At 61.1% G+C, this 18,536-nt stretch overlaps 1 protein-coding gene across 3 annotated transcripts in view; it reads left to right on the top strand.

The window, feature by feature from the left end:
* RRBP1 (ribosome binding protein 1) overlaps window positions 1-14,261 on the top strand; it is a 62,490-nt gene extending 48,229 nt beyond the window's left edge. For 2 of the 3 annotated variants that reach the window (XM_026502995.4, XM_026502996.4), the window contains exons 9-24: window positions 709-887; window positions 1,032-1,057; window positions 3,763-3,853; window positions 4,590-4,682; window positions 6,722-6,814; window positions 6,895-6,978; window positions 7,132-7,221; window positions 7,882-7,974; window positions 8,357-8,428; window positions 9,017-9,112; window positions 9,654-9,737; window positions 11,389-11,484; window positions 12,222-12,305; window positions 12,505-12,603; window positions 13,067-13,210; window positions 13,684-14,261. In XM_026502995.4, the coding sequence (XP_026358780.2) occupies window positions 709-887; window positions 1,032-1,057; window positions 3,763-3,853; window positions 4,590-4,682; window positions 6,722-6,814; window positions 6,895-6,978; window positions 7,132-7,221; window positions 7,882-7,974; window positions 8,357-8,428; window positions 9,017-9,112; window positions 9,654-9,737; window positions 11,389-11,484; window positions 12,222-12,305; window positions 12,505-12,603; window positions 13,067-13,210; window positions 13,684-13,722 (1,463 nt within the window). In that variant the 3' untranslated portion in view covers window positions 13,723-14,261. The remainder of the gene's footprint in view (window positions 1-708; window positions 888-1,031; window positions 1,058-3,762; window positions 3,854-4,589; window positions 4,683-6,721; window positions 6,815-6,894; window positions 6,979-7,131; window positions 7,222-7,881; window positions 7,975-8,356; window positions 8,429-9,016; window positions 9,113-9,653; window positions 9,738-11,388; window positions 11,485-12,221; window positions 12,306-12,504; window positions 12,604-13,066; window positions 13,211-13,683) is intronic. The other variant, XM_026502997.4, reaches the window with a different exon arrangement.
* The last annotated feature ends 4,275 nt before the right edge of the window (window positions 14,262-18,536 follow it).

Genomic DNA, 18,536 nt, shown 5'->3' with positions numbered 1-18,536 from the left:
TGGCGGGCTGGGCCGGGGTGTTGGGGTGCGGAAGGTGCCCCCGGCTGGAGCCTGGCGCTATGGTTCTGGGTGAGCTGCCGCACCCCTGAGGCCTTTGCTGACTTTCTCTGCTGCCTCCTTTTGGACCTTTCTGGCTTTCCTGGCTCACTCAGCCCAAGAGGCCAGGTTTGGAGGGTGGGCCTGTGGTCTCCCTAAGCCTGTAAGTCACCTTCGCGATCAGAAGAGTGCGGCACGGCCCAGGTGGCCGCAGGGGTCGTGGTGAGCCAGGGGGGGATTTGGGAGGTGGTGGGTGTGGAACCCACAGGCCTCGCTGGCCTGTGAGAAGCGGGGGCACGGGGAAGCAGAGCAGCCAGACTAGGAGACTGGGGTGGTTGGCGGGAGTGCTGGGTTCCAGTCGCCTAAGCACAACTCGGCTGATACAAGCCGGTCTCCCAGAGAACAAATGTTTAGCAACTGCAGCTGGAATCCATTTTAGATTTCCAGCATTTTCCCAAGAGTGATCCGAGGGCATAATGTGTCCTGGAGAGCAAAGCCAGTGTGACTGCCTTTATCCATCGGCTAGTAAGATGCCCCAGCGGTCACAACTCTGTCTTACCAGCCAAGGCACAGGGGAGGGAGCCCTGGAAGCTGTGTACAGAGGAGAGGTGGTGGGGGGTGTCCATCCCAGCGTTTCCCGCCCCCACCCACCCTTGCCCTCCTTTCCCCCAGAGCTGCACAGCAAGCTGCAGTCCTCCGAGGCGGAGGTGAAGAGCAAGTGCGAGGAGCTGAGTGGTCTCCATGGGCAGCTCCAAGAGGCCAGGGCCGAGAACTCACAGCTCACGGAGAGAATCCAGTCCATTGAGGCCCTGCTGGAGGCAGGCCAGGCTCGGGACACCCAGGATGCCCAGGTCAGCCTGAGGAGGGGGAGGGAGAAGGCCACAGTCCATCCAGCCAAGTAGAGAGGGCTGAGAGTGGATGGGGCCCTGTCCTGACTACGTGCCACAAGGGGCCAGTCTCGTGATGACCACGGCGCTTTCTGTCTCTCGTTCCAGGCCAGCCAGGCGGAGCAGCAGGCCCGGTAAGTGGAAACGGAGGGCCACAACCTCGGCACAGGGCAGCCAGGGCTTTCAACGGGGCCACCTCAGAGGCCCTTGCCCTTCACCGCCCCCTCCAGTGGCTCTGAGCATAGGGTGCAGACGTAGGCCGGAAAGAAGGCATCTTTGCAAAGAGCTCCTTGCCTCCTCTTGACTCATCTGTGTGGAGAGTGGCAGATGCCTCAGCCAGGGGCAGAGGGTGGGAGGGTTCTAGACCTTCTGCCTCCTCCCGTCCTTCCATCATCCATCCATGTCTCGGTCGAAGGACTGGCTGGTCGGAGGGTCTCCAAGGCGCGGCTTACACACTCAGATGGAGAACCTGGCAGGGAGGCGGGGGTCACTCGGCGTTTTGCCCAGATTTGTGATGTCGGTGCAGTTGGGAGCTAAATCACAGGATTGTCCGTAAGGTAACTTCACTGCTGGCGGACCTTGTTTTCTCTTGGTGTTGGTGGCCCAGCACCAGGCTGTGCTCAGGGGACTGTTTGTTTGCTGTTGCTAAGGCCGGAGCCTACATCTGGGGGGAATGGCTTGAGTTAGGGGGCTTGGAGTCCCTGGGCCGGCACCGCTGGACCACGCATCCCCGAGCTGATGGCCAGAAGCTTGGAAGCTGGGTCGTGGCTGCCAGGGTCAGGGCTCCGCAGGGTAGCCGCGTGGCAGTGAGGCATGAAGGGCGACCTTCATCCCCATCCAGACGGGCAGATGTGTCCCAGACCGTCCGCTGACAAGGTTCTCTTGTCCTGGCCAGTCCCCTGGCCGGCTGCCAGTGAGTCACACCCCCCCCCTCCCCGTGCCGCCTCAGGCCATGGCCCGTGGTTCTTTCTTAACCTCGGGCTCCGTGTTTGGGGGCTGAGGAAGAAGGCCAGAGAGCCCAGAATGCCTCGCGGAAGACTCAGAACCAGCTCTCTGTGTCCCTTTCTCAGGGCGCTGCTTCTAGAAGGCTCAGGGCACTTCGTTTCCGTGGTAGTTATCAGAGAGGAGAGTTTGATTAGGGTGTGGTTGGTTGGTTGGTTTGTTGTTGTTGTTGTCGCTTTCGTATTGTAAGATCTTGTATTGTAAGATCAGATTCCTGGACCACACGGCAAGTGTGCAGGTGCTTAAGTCACCGTGCAAATACGGTTCGTCCTAATATTTTGTGCAGTGCAGATGTGTTTGGCAGAAATCAGTTTTTTAAGTGTCCTTCTGAATTCATCAGAAAATTGTGTCTGGGTCAGGCCATTCTGTTCTGGGTGGAGAGGAGTGATCCAACCCCGATGTTCCAGAACTCAGGCAATGGCCACCAGGGGGGTGATCGCTGGTGTGTCCTTGCCACCTGCCTGCTGCCTCTTCCTCCTCAGGTCTTGTTCTTTTCGGTTTGCTCGTGGGGTGGTTTGCTGCAGGCTGTCCCATGATGCAGGGGGCTTGAGGGAAAGCTGTGAAGGGTCCCAGCACAGCTTCCAGGGTCCCTTGGCCTGAAACCAAGACCCAAGGAGTCAACTGACTTGAAGGCGTTTCCGAAAGCGGGTTTTAGAGTAACAAGGTGAGGCAGTGCCATGGTGGGAGGCCTTTCCCAGGTCGGGTGCACGGGGCAACGAGCAGGCTCAGCCCGCACTTTGTTTGGTTCGACCCTAAGATACGTTAGAATGGTGGTTTTCAAGATGGTTTTGCCCGTGGCCCGTGCGAACAAATACAGATGACTGTGTCTCATCTGGCTGGCAGCGGCTCCCTGAGGCTGGTGGCGGCCCCTCTGGTGGGCGCATCCTCGGGTGGGGACTCTTTCCCGATTTCAAGTCCCAAGTGAATCACTTCTAGACTTTAGATTTCACGTGTTCCTGGGACCTTCCTGTCCTAAAGTTTAGTGCAGAATCCGACATACTGAAGTGTCTGAAGCCTGTTCCTCGGAATGGCTGGTCCCGCTCTAGCGGTGTCAGCCTCTCTCAGGGTGATGAGGGTGGTCGAAGCCCACTGGGCTCTTGAGTGCGGAGAGAAGCATGAAAAGACGGACTGACATCTCCCCCACGCCGTGGCATCTGGGGGTGATCTGGGCCGATTCCCCAGAGCCTGGGCAGAGCCCTGATGGGGGAGCCTTTGGGGTGCAGCAGGGTTAGGTTTTGGACGAAGGATGGTTCTGCTGTACCCGGCGGAGAGCAGAGGTGTCCAGAATCTTGCTGGGGGTGCGGGTGACAGCGCCGTGTGAGTCTCGAGCTCAGTAGTCCTGTGGGAAGGCCCAGCCCATGTCTTTGGAGGGCCCGGTGTGGCCACAGGGAAGGGCCAGCTGACATGTTCTGTGGGGACAGAGCAGGACCAAGTCAAACAGGAGCCACGTGCCGGGTGACAGGGCTCAGTTCACTAGAAGAAAAAGCATCCCCCAAACCCAGCTGTCTGGGTACATCCCTTCCCTGGCCGCTATGGCTGTTCTGACCTCTGCCGTCCCAGTGGCCCGTGTTACCAGGTAGAACTCTGGTGGCCTTTTGGGTCTGCACCCGGGCCCCTGGGCCACTGGGATGAGTGGGGAGGATGGGGTGGGGGCGGTTCTTTGGGCTCCCCTGAAAGCCTGTGCCCTGTGAGATGGTCGGGGGCAGTGGGAGGGGACTGGCCCCAGGTGAGTGGCTCTGGGTGGCTGTCCAGGCAGCAGAAGGGGCACTCCGGAGACAGGGCCTGGGGACACTGCGGGTGCTTGGAGCCCAGCAGTGACGTCCCTCTCTCCCTTCAGCCTCAAGGAGCTGGAGTCCCAGGTGTGGTGCCTGGAGAAGGAGGCCACCGAGCTCAAGGAGGCGGTTGAGCAGCAGAAAGTAAAGAACAACGTGAGTGCTGAGGACGCGGGCGTGAGGCTGGGATCGTGTGAAACCCGCCCCTAACCCCTCAGGAAGGGGCGAGGGTTGGGTGAGGCCTCCTTTCCCCTTGGGTCCATCACATTCCCAGGGCTGACACCCACTGGGTGGACTTGGGGCCTGTGCCCAAGTGTGGCGTCGGAATGTCCTGCTTGGTCTGGGTCACATGGTCACCTTGGAGTGGGGCGGCTGCTGTCAGGAGAAGGGGCTAGAGAAGGCTCTTTCCTCTGCTGGGGGCGGGGGCTGGTAAGGAGGAGCCTTAGCCCCATCCTCCCTGCCAGGCTGCCTGCCCCTCGCATCTCACACAGCCCTGGCTCGCGGGCAGCTCCATCCGCTCTTCCCCAAGGAGCCCCTCCCGCGCCTCCCTGGGCCCAGCATGGCCAGAGCCACTCAGTGGTGGCACGAGCCTTTCTCTGAGGAGCCAGGCTGACCCTCTCTTCTCTATGCTTCACACTAGAGCCTCCCTGAAGAGATGCCCACTTCCTCATGCCCTCGTACCACAGCCACTCCATAGCGGGCTGCCCCAGAGAGGCCCGCAGACACGGGCCAAGAGAAAGGGCATTTGGTCCCTTTGCAGTCTCCCTGTGGGGTCCCAAGTGGGGTCAGGGAGGGTTTTCCCTCCCTGCCGAGCCCGGCCGAGGCAGCTTGTGGGGGATGCGTCGGCAGCTGCCCCCACCTGGCCACTGACCTTTCCCATGTTTCCTCCCAGGATCTCCGAGAGAAGAACTGGAAGGCCATGGAGGCTCTGGCCTCGGCTGAGAGAGCCTGCGAGGAGAAGTTACGCTCCTTGACCCAGGCCAAGGTTAGATCCCGTGCTCAGGCTCCCTTGCTGGTTTAGCAAACCACACGAAACACACAAACTGTGTGCAGAGCACCCTTGGCCTTGGCGCCTCAGAGATCCATGCCGGGGGCCCCGAGGCCAGCAGATGGTGTGCCCTGTGCCCCTGCAGCCTCCTCCTTGCCCTCCTCCTCTCTCCTTCCTTTGCTTCCTTTCTCCTTGAGATGAAGGGGGAAACGTACCCTTGGTGCTTTTTCTCAGCTGGGCCCTTTGCCAGCAGGGCACAGAGATAGGCAGTGGGGGCTGTGAGCCCACCTGGCTGGACTGCCTTTGAGTGAGTCCAAGATTGGGCTGTCCTCGTGGACTTTCTTCGTGTTGTTTCTCCCCGCTGCCACTTTCTCGGGGCCTCTGAAATCCTGGCCCTGAGGGCTCTGGGATTGATCTTTACAGTAAGTCACGGAGGGAAGGCAGTCTTTAGCAACAAGCCCTTGGTCCCTGGAGCCGGATGAGTCCCGAGCTCTGCGCCACCCAGGTGGGGGGAGTGTGGGTGTCTCTGTGTCCGGGGCCCCCATGTTGCCTCTGGAGCCCCGGGCTGGGAGCCAGCGCTGAGCTCTGGTGGCGGGGGGACGTGGCGGGCGGCGGCCAGTGAGGTCCTCGCCCCCCCCCCTTGCCCTGTGTTTCCCTCCTTGATGAAAGGCCCCAGGCAGCCAGCCCTCCCCTCGCAGCCTCGCTCATGCAGAAGGAATGTCTGCCCTGTTATTGTGAGCTTTGCAGGGACTTTCATGAGCCTCCCAGGAAGCCTGAGGGTTGTATCAGATGAGGCCCAAGTCGAGTAGGGAGGTGGAAGGCTGGCCTCAGGTCCCGCTGTGGCAGCGATACGGAGACTCTCGCAGGTGACCTGGGAGCCTGTTGGCCTTTCTGTACCAAATGCAGAAGCTGTGATGGGAGGCGTCGCCTGACTGGCTCCCAGCCGTGCAGCCAGATGGATAAGAGCTGGCCTCCAGGTCTCTGGCCCTTGCCTTGGACTCATGTGACACGGGGGCCTGACGGGGGTCATGAGGTCAAGGATCCACAGCAGGCCGCCGGCATTGTCTGCATCGCTGGACAAGCCGAAAAGGGTCCACTTCTGAAACTCGAGTCCAGATCACATGGGTGCTGTGGTCAGGCTGGCCGTTTGTCTGTCACACATTCCAGAACACCGCTCGAAGGCCCTAATTCAGTCGGAGTTCTGGTGTCCCCCTCAGGTGTCCAGCCGTGACACGATCACGGCGGGCCAGCAGCAGGCTCAGTCTGCCGGCGACAGGTTGTTTTAGCCAGAAAGCTCCCCGGGGTCTGGGGAGGGGTGTTACGTGTCCCGGGGGACGCATGTGCTGTGCTGGGCTTCACTTTATAGCCCCTTCCATCCTTCGTCCGTCCCTTGCTTGCATTTTGTGCAGGAGCCTTAAGGAGGACGGGTGGGATCTGGCCCAGCACAGCCCAGCCAGGGCGAGCCAGACTTCAGGGGAGACATGGCCCCCACTAAGCCCGTACCCCTTCTGGGTGGGGTCCCCGCTTGGCGGAGCGGGGGTGCTGATCCTTGCCCCTCCTGGGCTGCTGGCTGCCAGGAGCCCTGTGTGGTGGCTGTTGGGAGAGGCACCTCTCCTCTGCCTCCTCCCTGGCCCCCACGGTGGCTTGGTCGTCCACACATGTGCAAGCACGCGTACACTTGCACGCACGCACATGCACACGCTCGTGTGGAGAGCTCTCAAATGGAGAACAGATCATGGGTGGGCTCCTGCTGGGAGGTGTCGGACGAGCCTCGCCTGCCACGTGGGCTAGCTGGCCATCTCCCTCCAGCTGCGCGGAGATCTCTTAAAACTGAGCCAGCGCAGGCCGAGGCGGCCAGAACCCGCTGCCAAGGCTGAGCCCCACCCCAGCGCCCCCAACAGCCCTGTCCGGCCTCCCGCCTTCTGCATTGAGCTTGTCCCTCCCCCGAAGAGCTGAGGTGGGGACCAGGCATCTGCAGCCGTTCCCTGGGGCTGCCCTGAAGCGCACGCTGAACGCCGCCCTCCCCTCTCCTCCAGGAGGAATCGGAGAGGCAGCTCAGCCTGACCGAGACGCAGACCAGGGAGGCCCTGTCCACTCTGCTGCCGGCGCTCTCAAGCTCTGCGCCCCAGGTAGCGGGGGGGCGGCTCCCGGGGGACCCCGCTGCCCAGAGGAAATGTCTCTGGGCCCCACCTCTCACGTGTCTTTGCAGAGTTACACCGAGTGGCTGCAGGAGCTCCGAGAGAAGGGCCCCGAGCTGCTGCAGCAGCCGCCAGCTAGCACAGAGCCCTCGTCGGTGAGCACGGCTGCTGACACCCCCCTCACTGGGCCTCCGCTGTCCCTTTTGCTGGCCCCTGGCCCCGGGAGAGGAGGGTGCCCGGAGTTGTGTCCTTGGGCAGTGGGGCGAAACCTTTGTGTTTGGCTAACCAGAGCCCTGTTCTGCCCTCAGGACCTGGCGTCCAAGCTGCGGGAGGCTGAGGAGACCCAGAACAATCTGCAGGCCGAATGTGACCAGTACCGCACCATCCTGGCTGAGACGGTAGGGCTCTTACGGGGGTCCCTCGGGGCTGCCGGGAAGGAATTTACTGAGCCTGCAGGCCGGAGGCCTTGGGAAGAGAGCCCTGGGTTCACACGCTGGCTCTGTGTGACCTTTGGCAAGTCACGGCCCCTCCCTGGGCCCCATTTCTCTGGCTGAGCGGTAAAGGGTATGAGCGAGGTGCTCAGGCCATCACTGCTTCTGCGCGGAGGAGAGGCCTGGGTTGCGGGTTTGGGGCTGGCTCTTCGGGGGTTGGGGGTGCAGAGACAGTCATGACGTGGAACAGACTGGGAAAGGAAGAGGTGAGCGTTTGGCTGGTGGCTGGCTTGAAGCCACCCTGTCTGTGACTTCAGGAGCCATGCTAGGTCCAGCCCTCCTGCCTGACCCCATCCCGTGCTCCTCGCCCTGGGCCACTGAGGTCAGCGCTGGGGGCAAACCCAACAGAGATGAGAGTCCTAATGGCCTCCCTTGTGGGGCCCGCAGTCTTCATTCACACACTGGCCAGCGACCCCACTCCGGGACTGACCCACCGTCTTCCCCCCGTGACACTGACGGAATCAGAGCGGCCATCCCAGAGGAACCAGGGGACAGGAGGTTGCAGCTGCGTTCATGGGGGGCAGGGTCTCCGGGGAGGGGCCCTGCCTCAGCGTCCTGTTCCCGCAGGAGGGCATGCTCAGAGACCTGCAGAAGAGTGTGGAGGACGAGGAGCAGGTGTGGAAGGCCAAAGTGAGCGCCACGGAGGAGGAGCTCCAGCAGGTACAGGAGGGGCCCAAGGCTCTGTCCCAGGGGCCGTGACACAGGTGTCGCTCTGGGGGGTCCCCCTTCCCTAGGAATTCAGGCATAACTTACCAGAAACGGACAGCTAGGTCAGAATTGTATCAAAACCAGGGGGAAAGCCGATGGAAGTCCCGTGGGTCTCTTGGGAGACAGAGGCGAGTTTCCTGGGTTTTGGTGATGCGCCATCAAGGGCGACAGTCTTGAGATCTCCCCTCCCCCCAAGGAAGAGGCTGCCGGTCACACATGAGGAGGTGGGCGGGCACCACTGGGCTTCCTGGGAGGGGGCCCGCCCTGCTTGGGTCCTGGGACCGTCCCCTTCCAGGGGCTTGCATTTGACTGGACCTTCCCCTTGGCTTGGCAGTCACGGGTCACAGTGAAACATCTCGAAGACATTGTAGAGAAGCTAAAAGGAGAACTTGAAAGTTCAGAGCAGGTAGGTGCAGGGCTCTGCTCAGAGAGCCATTCTCTTTCTCACAGAGGCCCCTGTAGTTACTTTTCCCTGGTGGACTGCATGTCTTGAGAGAGGTGAAGGGGTCTTGTCAGTCCTGCTTTTCCTTCATGAGAGCCGCCCGCAGGCTCAGAGTGGCCCGAGGCAGCCGTGGGCCTGTACGGAACGCCGAGCCCCATGCCCCAGTGCACGGCGGCTTCTGCAGTGGCCACGTCGCAGGCCGGGTGCGAGCGAGGTGGCCCCAGAGCTGTCTGCCGACACCCCGTCAGCCCTGGCTTCCTGGAGGGTGCCCCTGGCATCCACCCGGACAGCAAATTGAAAAGCTCTCCTCTCCTCCCCTGCTGAGGCTGAGCACACGTCTGGGCCCGGGAGTGCTGGAGTCTGGGAAGGTGTTTCACTGCCAGGGACTCGTCTCTGCCGGTCCTTGGCTGGCCCGTTGCCGACAGGCCGTGGATGGTGTCCCAGCCCTTACCCCTGGGCAGCCAGACTGCTGCCTGTCTGTTCCCTGTGGTCACTGCCTCCTGCGGACCCGCTCGAGGCCTCTGACACGTGCGTGCATGTGTGTGTGTCCAGGTGAGGGAGCACACCTCCCATCTGGAGGCAGAGCTGGAGAAGCACATGGTGGCCGCCAGCGCCGAGTGCCAGAACTACGCCAAGGAGGTGGCGGGGGTGAGTCTGCCCAGTGGGGTGTCCAGCCGCTCCGCGTGCCTCCTTCGCCCTTGGCTCTCACTCACCTGAGCGGAGTCTGGGTTCTCAGGCTTCGGCCCTGGCCTCGGGCCAGCTGAGCCGAGGAGGTGTGGCGGGGGGCAGAGTGCAGAAAGCCAGCCCCACGGGCCGGGAGAATTCTCTCCCTGGCCCGGGGACACCATTTCGGGGGCAGACGAGTTTAAATCTGCTACTGTGTTCGGCCAGAAGCAGAAAGCACAAGCCTGCCCCACCCCCATGCTGGTTTGGTCTCAGACTTTTGGCCTGTTTTACCAGACAGTCCGTAAAGGAAAGTCCAAGGCAGCCACGTAGTGGATTCTGTCTTCCGAAGTCTTCAAGAAAGACAGTTCTGGAAGGCCAAGGAGCCCCCGCCATGGCTGCTCTGCTCCGTGATGTTGTCAGGCGGTGGGTTACAGGGACGTGTCGTGTTCGCTTGTCTGTTGTGCTAACGCATAGGAACTGGTTTTCTCCCTTCCCTGTCACCTGGGCCCGTTTCCTCTCCAAGTTGAGGCAGCTTTTATTAGAATCTCAGTCTCAGCTGGATGCAGCCAAGAGTGAAGCCCAGAAACAAAGCGATGAGCTCGCCCTGGTGAGTGAGCGTGGAGAGAAGCGGGCATGTGCCAGGGTGTGGGTGTGCGTGTGCGTGCGTGCGTGTGTGTGTGTGTGTATGTGTGGTTAACTGGCCAGTCGTGCTTCTCCACCCCGTCAAAGGTAACACGGCCTGGTGGCAGGGAGGTGTGCGCCGATCCAGCATCAGGGGCAGGCTTGACGGGCCCTGCTGGAGGGGCTCCAGGCTGGGGCGGGGTGGGGGGGGTGGCTGTCGGGACCAACACTGGGAGCTCGGGGCCGGGGCTCCAGGCGGTACAGCTCCCTGTGAGCCCTGTGGTTCAGATCAGTTCAGTCAAACCTGCGGCCGTGCACGGAGGCCTGCTGTACCCTGGGGCGGGGGGCAGACGGGGGTGCCGTGCTGGCAGAGGTGCGGGGCTCCTGCCGTTCCAGGTGGCCTCAGGTCCTTCTAGCTGTCTGCTTTGGTGGCTGACCCGCTCCCTGCCCCCTGGCCAGGTCAGCCGGGCCTCACGGAGATAGGCCTCCCCCCATCAGCATGAGCGCCGGGGCTGCGGCCACCAGCAGTTGCCTGTGAGGCCACAGCCCGTGCTGCTGGATCTGCAGCCTTTCTTAAAATCCTGAATTCATCGTTCCCACTTAGAAATTGGCAGATTTTGAAGACAAACACACGCCTGATTTATGAAGAGCCAGCAGGTCTGGTCCGGGGCGCGGGCACTCCCCCGGCAGCCGCCGAGCCACGAGCAGCCCCTGCACAGGGGCACATGCTCCGCCCCCCCCCCCCCCAGCACACCCCGGCTTATTCAGGCCTTGCTGGGGAGCGGGCATTATCTGGGCCCAGTCGCCTGAGCCACTCCCCAAAGCCCTGGCCTAAGCTGGGTCTGGGTGACAGGGCCTGGGGGTGCCGCCCAAGTGGAGGTCACGTGCAGAGAAAACCCGTGAATTTCTCATCATTACAGGCCTGTGCATTTTGGTGTCACCTTTGGGGGGCTGCTGTTGGGAGGGAGGGAAGCCGGAGGGCAGGCCTTGGGATGTGCCTCTTGGAGGGGGTCTGAGACCACCCGTGCCACTCAGGGAGCTCGTACCAAGGGTCCACCCCGATCCCCTGACTAGAACCTTTACCAGAGCTTCATGGGTGCTGCTGCTGCTGCTTCAGATCTGAGGCCCCGGGGCGTGGGGGTCCCCAGATGTGTCCCCTGCCCCCAGCAGTGGCGCTCTGCTGTGAGAGAACCTTGTTAGGCAGGTGTCCTCTCATCATCTTTTCTAGACCCTAAAGAGGGCTCTGGACAGTGGACTGCAACTGGAAGGGATCGGGACCCAGCCGGTGCTGTTTGGGCCGAGCCCGTCCGCTGCCTCTCACTTCCTTTTCGGTTCCTTAGCTCTGTGTGCGCTGTGTCCGTCAGCAGTCACCTTGCTCCTGGGAGGAGCTCCACGGCTGGCCTTGGAGCAGAGCACAGGGATGGCCCCTAGGCCTCAGTTTGGCTCCAGTGAGGGGTCAGGGTTGCCAAACCAGGTCTCCCCTGGGGCTCCAGCCGTCGGAAGCACCTGCTGTCCTCCTGAGGGGGTTTGTGCGTATGTGTGCGCGCGCGTGTGTACACGCGGTGGCCACGTGTGTACGCGCGGTGGCCACGTGTCCAGCTGTGATTGGCACAAACCCCCACCCCTCCCTGTTTCAGGTCAGGCAGCAGTTGAGTGAGATGAAGAGCCACGTAGAGGATGGTGACGTAGCTGGGTCCCCAGCTGCCCCCCCAGCAGAGCAGGACCCCATCGAGGTTAGGGCGGTGAGCTGGTCCCCAGATGTCTGTCACTAACAGCCCGCGTGGGCCCCCACCTGCCTAACTGGAGCACAAGGGCCAGATGGTGGCAGGCGTCTGTTCCAGCTGAACATTGGCTGCTTGCGGCCTCCACCGCCTGCTCTGCACCCCCACTCTGCCCAGCTAGGGGCCCCCCAGGTTCTGAGGAAGCCCCAGAGCAGAGGGCAGGGCAGTGGCCAGGTAGAGAGGTGTCAGGCGCTGGATCCTAACCCTGTGTGCGGGAGGGCTGAAGGGGGAGTGAGGGCGGCTGGGCCTGTGGCTGGGGAGTCTTGCCTCCCGCTGTGGCCCTTGCTGGGCTGTCCGTAGCAGGGCGCTTGCTCCCCAGACTTGGGCCCCAGGTAACTGTGGTTGAGCACCCTCGCCGGGAGGCAGGGGCCTGTCCCCGGAGGAGCAGCGGTGGGGATGGAGTTGTGGGGCATCCTTGTCCTGTGTGGCTCTCGCTGAAGGCGGCTCGGGTCAGCAGAGGTCCTAGTAGCATCTCTTTTCAGTCCCCCAGCTCTGTCCCTGGGGCTGAGGCACCATCTCCCCAGAGGGGGAGCTTTGGGAGAGGCTGTCCGCTGGCCGGTGGCAGCCAGAGGCAGGCAGAGGCTGAGGAAGCACTAGGTGCAGCCAGAAGGTGGAGCACGCCCAGCGGCCGTGGTCCCCGAGGGGTCCCTCCCCAGTTCCCACAGTCTGTGTGTGGTGTTTCCACGCAGCTGAAGACGCAGCTGGAGCGGACGGAAGCCACCCTGGAGGGCGAGCAGGCGCTGCGGCAGAAGCTCACGGCCGAGTTCGAGGAGGTCAGGCCCTGCCCCTGGAGCCCCCCCGTGTGCCAGGGCCCGTGGGGTGTGGGCCAGGAGTCTGCTGGGCGGTCCGGCCTCGGCCCCCCACCCCCCGCCCCTGCCTTGAACCCCCGTCCCTTCCTGCTGGGCGTCCCGTGGCGGAGCCGCAGGGGTGTCGGGCCTCCCGCTCATGCCCCCCTGCCCTCTCCCCACCAAGGCTCAGAGCTCGGCGTGTCGGCTCCAGGCAGAGCTGGAGAAGCTCCGCAGCGTGGGGCCCCTCGACTCTTCAGAAGCAGAGGAGGTCACGCAGCTGAAGGTAGAAGGGGGGGGGGGGGAGTCAGGAAAGAAGGGTCCCCCGGGCCGGCTCTCGCCACCAGCTTCCCGTGGTCATTGTCTGGGGTGGGGGTGGGAGGGGCAGCCCTCTCGAGGCCCCTTGAGCAGGGTCCGGCCTCATTTGGTAGAGATGGGGGGTGGTGGGATCCCTAAACCCCCAAGGTCACACCGGGCAACCACCAGTGTGGCTGTGTCCATGAAGAAAGACTGGAAGTTCAGTTCCTCTGTCACACTAGTCCCAGTGCACCAGGACCTCCCCAGTGTCACAGGGGTCCTGGCAGTGCTGGTAGCGGGGCACCGACCCCCGTCTGGGTGAGCAGGAGACCACAGCCTCACGCTTCTGGAGGACTCCAGTTCGCGGGCAGCAGGGCCCCACGGGCAGAGCAGGTGGTCTTTCTGCTGTGTGCCACGAGATGGCTCAACCCCTTGGCCCCTCTGACCCCCAGGAGAGACTAGAAAAAGAGAAGAAATTAACCAGTGACCTGGGACGCGCTGCCACCAAATTACAGGAGCTTTTGAAGACAACCCAGGAGCAGCTGGCGAAGGAGCGAGAGACCATGAAGAAGTTGCAGGAGCAGCTGGACAAAACAGTGAGTGTCTTGGCTCCGCCCAAGGCCTTGGCGTCCCCAGCCCCTGGAGGTGGGCCCTCCCCCGGGGGGGGGGGGGAGAGCAGTGTGTGGGAGGCCCCAGGACTCCTGGGGTGCCAGGGAGATAGGAGACCCAGGCCTGGGGGCGGGACTTAGTGGGAACATGCAGCCCAGCACCCACCCTTCTGTCGCTGCCCTTGGTGGGCAGTGCCTCTTGGACCCCCACTGCCAGCTAGGTCCTCGCTCTGTGCAGCCTGGGTACCAGGGGCCTCACCCAAACTCAGGGAGCTCCCTCAACTGTCAGCTCCCACCAGCCCCTGGAGTCCACTGTGGTTCTCCAGACTTGCCGGGCTGCGTGTTCTCTGTAGGGACGGGAGTGGTGTGGGGTTATTAATCCCAAGGGGGACTGGAGGTACCTAGGAGTTAGGCTCCTTGGCTCCAGCCTCTCCCCCCCCCCCGCCCACCTTTGTTCACAGGAGGATGGTAGCAGCTCAAAGGAGGGCACATCTGTCTGAGTCTCCTCTTCAGGAAAAGAAGTTACTGTTCAACTTACCAAAATGCCTTACACATTCCTTACAAATAAATCAACCAACCAACACAGCGTTATCCAGGCCCAACCTCCAGTAGCTCTGAGAGAAGCCATTAGAGACGAGAGTCTCTTAGAATCACAGAAATAGATCTTCCAGACCCCCAGTTTGTAAAAGAACCTTTGTCACATTTGATAAACACTATTTCCCAGGACCAGCCCTGGACCACCACCGAGCAGACGCCAAAGCCCTTACCAGCTCTGTGCCAGCCCCCAGGGTATGCGTGGGGGAGGCCGGGACCTCTGGGCATCTGTGTGTCAGTCAGTGCAATTGTTTTCTTTCCCTGGGTTGGGGGTCAGGAGGCGGGCGGACCCGGGGATGAGTCTCAAAGGCTGTGGAGCGGACTGGAGGGTCACAGCCCAGCCCAGCAAGGCAGCAGCCCCTCACCCCTGGGAGAAGTTGCCGGCAAGAACGGATGTGTGACCTCCTGGATGTTAATGCCATTAAAACCAACATTGTCGCCCGGCGCTTTTGGTCTCGTCTGATCTGCTGGGGCTCCCCGACCTTGCCACTAGGCCCAGGACAAGGAACAAAGAGGGGATGGCTCCCTCGGGGACGGAACAAGTGTGCTGCTTGCTTTCCCTGAAGTCAGGAGATGAGCGGCCGTCTTGGGGCTTCCAGGCCCTCCCCGGCCTGTCTCCTGGTCGTGGCACCTGGGAGCCGGGTGTGCGGACCACTGCCCCCACCCTTGAGGATCTGAGGTTGCCCGAGCAGGCCATGGGTGACGTGGGCGGTTGTGTGAGGTGAGCTCGGTGAACGAACAAGGGGCCTCTGTCCTCCCAGGGGGCGTGGACACTCGTCTGTGCCTCAAGAGGGTGGCCCACAGCTGGAGCAGCCGGCTCCGACCAGCCCTGATCCTCAGACCCCGTGCCCGCGGTGGCCCGGGACAGTGTGGTCCTTGGGCCAAGAGGCTTGGGCGCCTTTGTGAGTTGAGCAACACCTGGATCGAGGGGTCGAGTCACAGGATGGGTGGGACCAACCCAGGAACAGAAGGGGAATGTGAGCAGCCCGGGGGCTTGGTGGCGGCCGTCAACCCGTCCTCCTGTCAAGGGGCCGCCTTGAGCAAGCTCTGTCCCCGTTCATCGTCCTCCTGAGCCTCGGTCCTGGGAGAGGGGTCGGGTTGGCTGGGGAGGGCGGGCACTCGCAGCAGGTCGGGCCCGATGGGGAGGGTGCTGAGCCCAGAGAAAAGGTAAGTCAAGAACTAGTCCCTGCCGCCTGCCCTAGGACCTCTGCATGCATGTCATGGGTGTTGGGTGGTGGGTGTGACCCCGGCACCATAGTCTCTAGCTTCCGGCGCCCGCACACCGAGCACCCCCCAGAGGCCCAGCAGTGCTGACCTGAATTTGCATGACCAAGACCTGGTCTCGGCTTCTGAGGCGCGCCTCACCTGCGGGCCACCTAACCGCACTGTGTGGCACCTGTGTGGCCCGACGGTACTGGGACCAGGGTGCTGGGAATTTGGGGAAGGCTCCCCAGAGAAGTGAGCTTAAGCTGGAGTTCACCACAGTGGGAGGTGTCTGTCAGGAGAGGGGAGGGCTCAAGGCCAAGGGGACAGCAGGTGCAGGGATCGGTGGCAAGGCCGAGCAGGCCTCGGAGCCGGGTTACGAAGGACAAGGCATCTGGACAGGTAAGGCAGTAGGAACCACAAGATTGTTAAGAGGAGACCATCAGACCTGTTCTAGAGGGGGCCGAAGAGCGGGGAAGCCCACAGGACTTGGGACGCGGATGCCATGCTTCCTGGCAGGAGACAGGAGAAAGTGACCGACCATACCTGATGCTGACCACGTGCCCAGCCTTGTGCTTGGTTCTCACATGAAACCTTCCAGTCCCCACGGGAGGTACACTCCACATTTTGCAAAGAACCCGCACGGAAGTGAAAGCTCACCTGGTAGAAGGCAAGGCAAGTTTCAGACCCACCTCTAACGTTTGTCAGTGCATCACTCAGCCTGGGGTCAGCTGGAGGGGAAGAGCTGAGTTTTGGAGTCCATGGACCCCATGAACAGTAGCCAACTCCCCCAAACCTGTGGCCCCTCACTGCACCTTCCAAGTGCCCTGTGCACGAGAGGCATGGACTCCATGCGGAAGGACCCACCCTGTAGGGGGTCACAACTCCTCCCACCAACAGTGGTCTTAACCAAGGCCAGTGGTTTGGGGCCCTGGTCAGTCTCCTGGTGGGAAACTGAGGCCAGACCTGCCCTGTACCAGACTCCCACGTCAAGAACGTCCCCATGGCCCTGTGAGCTGACGTTTCTAGTAAGCTCCCCTCACCCTGCCACACTGACTGCAGAACTGAGAATCCTTATGCTTGGCAGATGCCCTCTGAAGGCACAGGAAGGGGGACCGTGGGGCAAGAAAGGCAGGGGAGGAGATCTGGGCAGTACCAAACTGCTGCCTTTGGGGACTACATGGTGACGGCTGCTCCTTGCGTCCTGGCAGACCAGCTGGCAGAGACCCTCCGGTGTCCACCTGCCTCGAGGTAAAACAGGTTGGGCACGATGCAGGATGGGGGCCCCAACAGGCTGACCTGGGGGGCTCTCAAAAAGGCCATGTTGGAGACCTCCTGCAGCTCAAGTTCTAAGGGCCCATCATCCACCTTCCACTCCACCCACCCCAGCAGGTGCCATGCAGCCTCTAGGCCCAGCAGAGGGGACCCAAACTTGCTAAGCAGCCTGCCAGAGCTCGCCTTGGCCTGGCCTTGTCTCCAGGGCTGTCCTGGGTAAGGTTATAGCAGCAGGCTGGGGAAGGAAGAGAGCCATTCAGGAAGATACTGGAGGCAGCTGCCATCGGTAGATTCTAAAACGGGGTGGCTAGGCCCTCCTAGTCCTTCTCAACGTGGCAGACGCCCAAGGAGCATGGCTCATGGGCCTGGCCATTTATAGCTCCCTGTCCTGCAAATGCAGGCCCCTGCAGAACCGGGTAACCGGGTTGTGTAGCCCTGTGCTTGGAAGGCCAGTGTGGAGGCAGGAGTCGCCCAGGCTAGACAAGCATACACTGGCTGGCCTGCAAGGCTGCTGACAGGAAGCACTGCTCCCCCCAGGACTGGCTTCACAGAGGCTGCGGCCTGGGCACCCCGGGCTCAGTGCTGCCACCGCATCTGAGACCCCCCGCCCCCCTCAGTGCAGCCGCGTGAGTTCTGAGAACATCTAGTCTCTATGCTGCCCTTCAGAGGCTCCCGTACTCGACCTGAAGCTCCAGGGTCAAGCGGCCCATGAACAGCGTCTCCAGACCTGGCAGCGCCATTGTGGCAGCCCCGGCTCTTCTAACTAGCTTCCTCTGGTCACCTCTGCATGATACTCAACGAAACATACAAACCAGGATGGCTGGCCTGTAAGCAGCCAGCTAGACGCTCGCCACAAACGCCTTGTCTCTGAGCGTCCTTCAGATTTGGGTCTAACAGGATTCCAAGCCCGAAAGAACTATTACCTTTCCTGCCCCAGTTCCAGCCTCATCTCTGGCACTGAACAAGACCTAACCCTAGAATTCCAGATGTTAGAAATGAAGAACTCTCCCGGGCTACAATGGGAATAGCTTAGGGCCAGAACAAGAGATCTAAGTTGTAGTCCCAGTTCTGCTGCTGAGGAGTTGTGTGACCTTAGGCAAGTGACTTGACTTCTCCGGGCGGCCCGCTGGGGGCACCGGCTACAGGCTGGTAGGTCTTCTGGGCAGAGCCCAAGGACAGACCTGGCCAGCCAAACAGCTCAGGTTACATAGCTTTGCTTCCACCAAATCCCCGGCTCCTGGAATTTCAGCCTCTCACAGCCACAATGCAATTATGGGTGACCCTTGAACAACACAGGGGTTAGGGGCACGGATGCCCCCGCCCTGCACAGTGAAAAGTCTGTATTACTTTTGACTCTCCCATAAACTACTAAAAACCTACTCGTGACCTGAAGCCTTCCCAATAACAAAAACATCAATGCATTTTCTATGTTACATGTATCATACACTATATTCTTACAATAAAGCTAAAGAAAATCACAAAGGAAATACATTTATAGTCCTGCACTATAAAAAATCCACCTATGAATGGACCCACACAGTCCAGACCTGTGTTGTTCCAGGGGTCAACTATAATGACCCTTCTTACAGCTGCAGCCCAGCTTGAACTTGGTCTGGAGACTGTCGGTCTTTATTTCAGAAATGCCCAAATCATGGGAAAGTGATGTGTCCCTGGGCATAGCCGGAGTCCAAAGAGCAACAAACCAGCCAAGAAACAAGCTGCACTTCCTATGTGTGACCAGCCAGCCCTCTGGGCAGTTCTGCAAAAAAGGAAACCACTCGACTGAGCCTAATTCTATTATCTGAGTCGCTGTGCTCACTGTTTTCTTGGGGATTAATATTCCCTGAAATAACAAACTTCCTAGTCAAGCTCTGAACTTCTGTTCGCAGTGGCTTTGTCGGCTTCTTTCCCAGGGCAAGAGTATCTGCAGACGACCCTTCAGTCAGCTTCCCGCGAACACACTGGGGCACGGCGTCTGCACCTGCAGGAATGTCAACGTGCTCCTGGAAAGCAGAGTATACTTGCACTTTTATTCCTCACCAGTCGGCTGAGGTCTCGGACTCTCACTTGGCATCAGAATGACCTGGAGTCCTTGTTAGCAGGATTCTTGGACCCCCACCTCAGGAATGCAGTAAGACTCTCAAAAGCTCCCCTAGGTGGAGATATAAGTAACTATGAGCATTTTCCCTATTTCTGGCCTGAGAGTGGAGCCAGTGGGAGAGGTTTACATTCTCTTATATCC

The sequence above is a fragment of the Ursus arctos genome, unplaced genomic scaffold (genome assembly GCF_023065955.2).
Source record: "Ursus arctos isolate Adak ecotype North America unplaced genomic scaffold, UrsArc2.0 scaffold_16, whole genome shotgun sequence".
Classification (NCBI taxonomy): domain Eukaryota; kingdom Metazoa; phylum Chordata; class Mammalia; order Carnivora; family Ursidae; genus Ursus; species Ursus arctos.
Note: the sequence above shows the minus strand (reverse complement) of the source record. Positions and strands in the feature narration are given on the sequence as shown.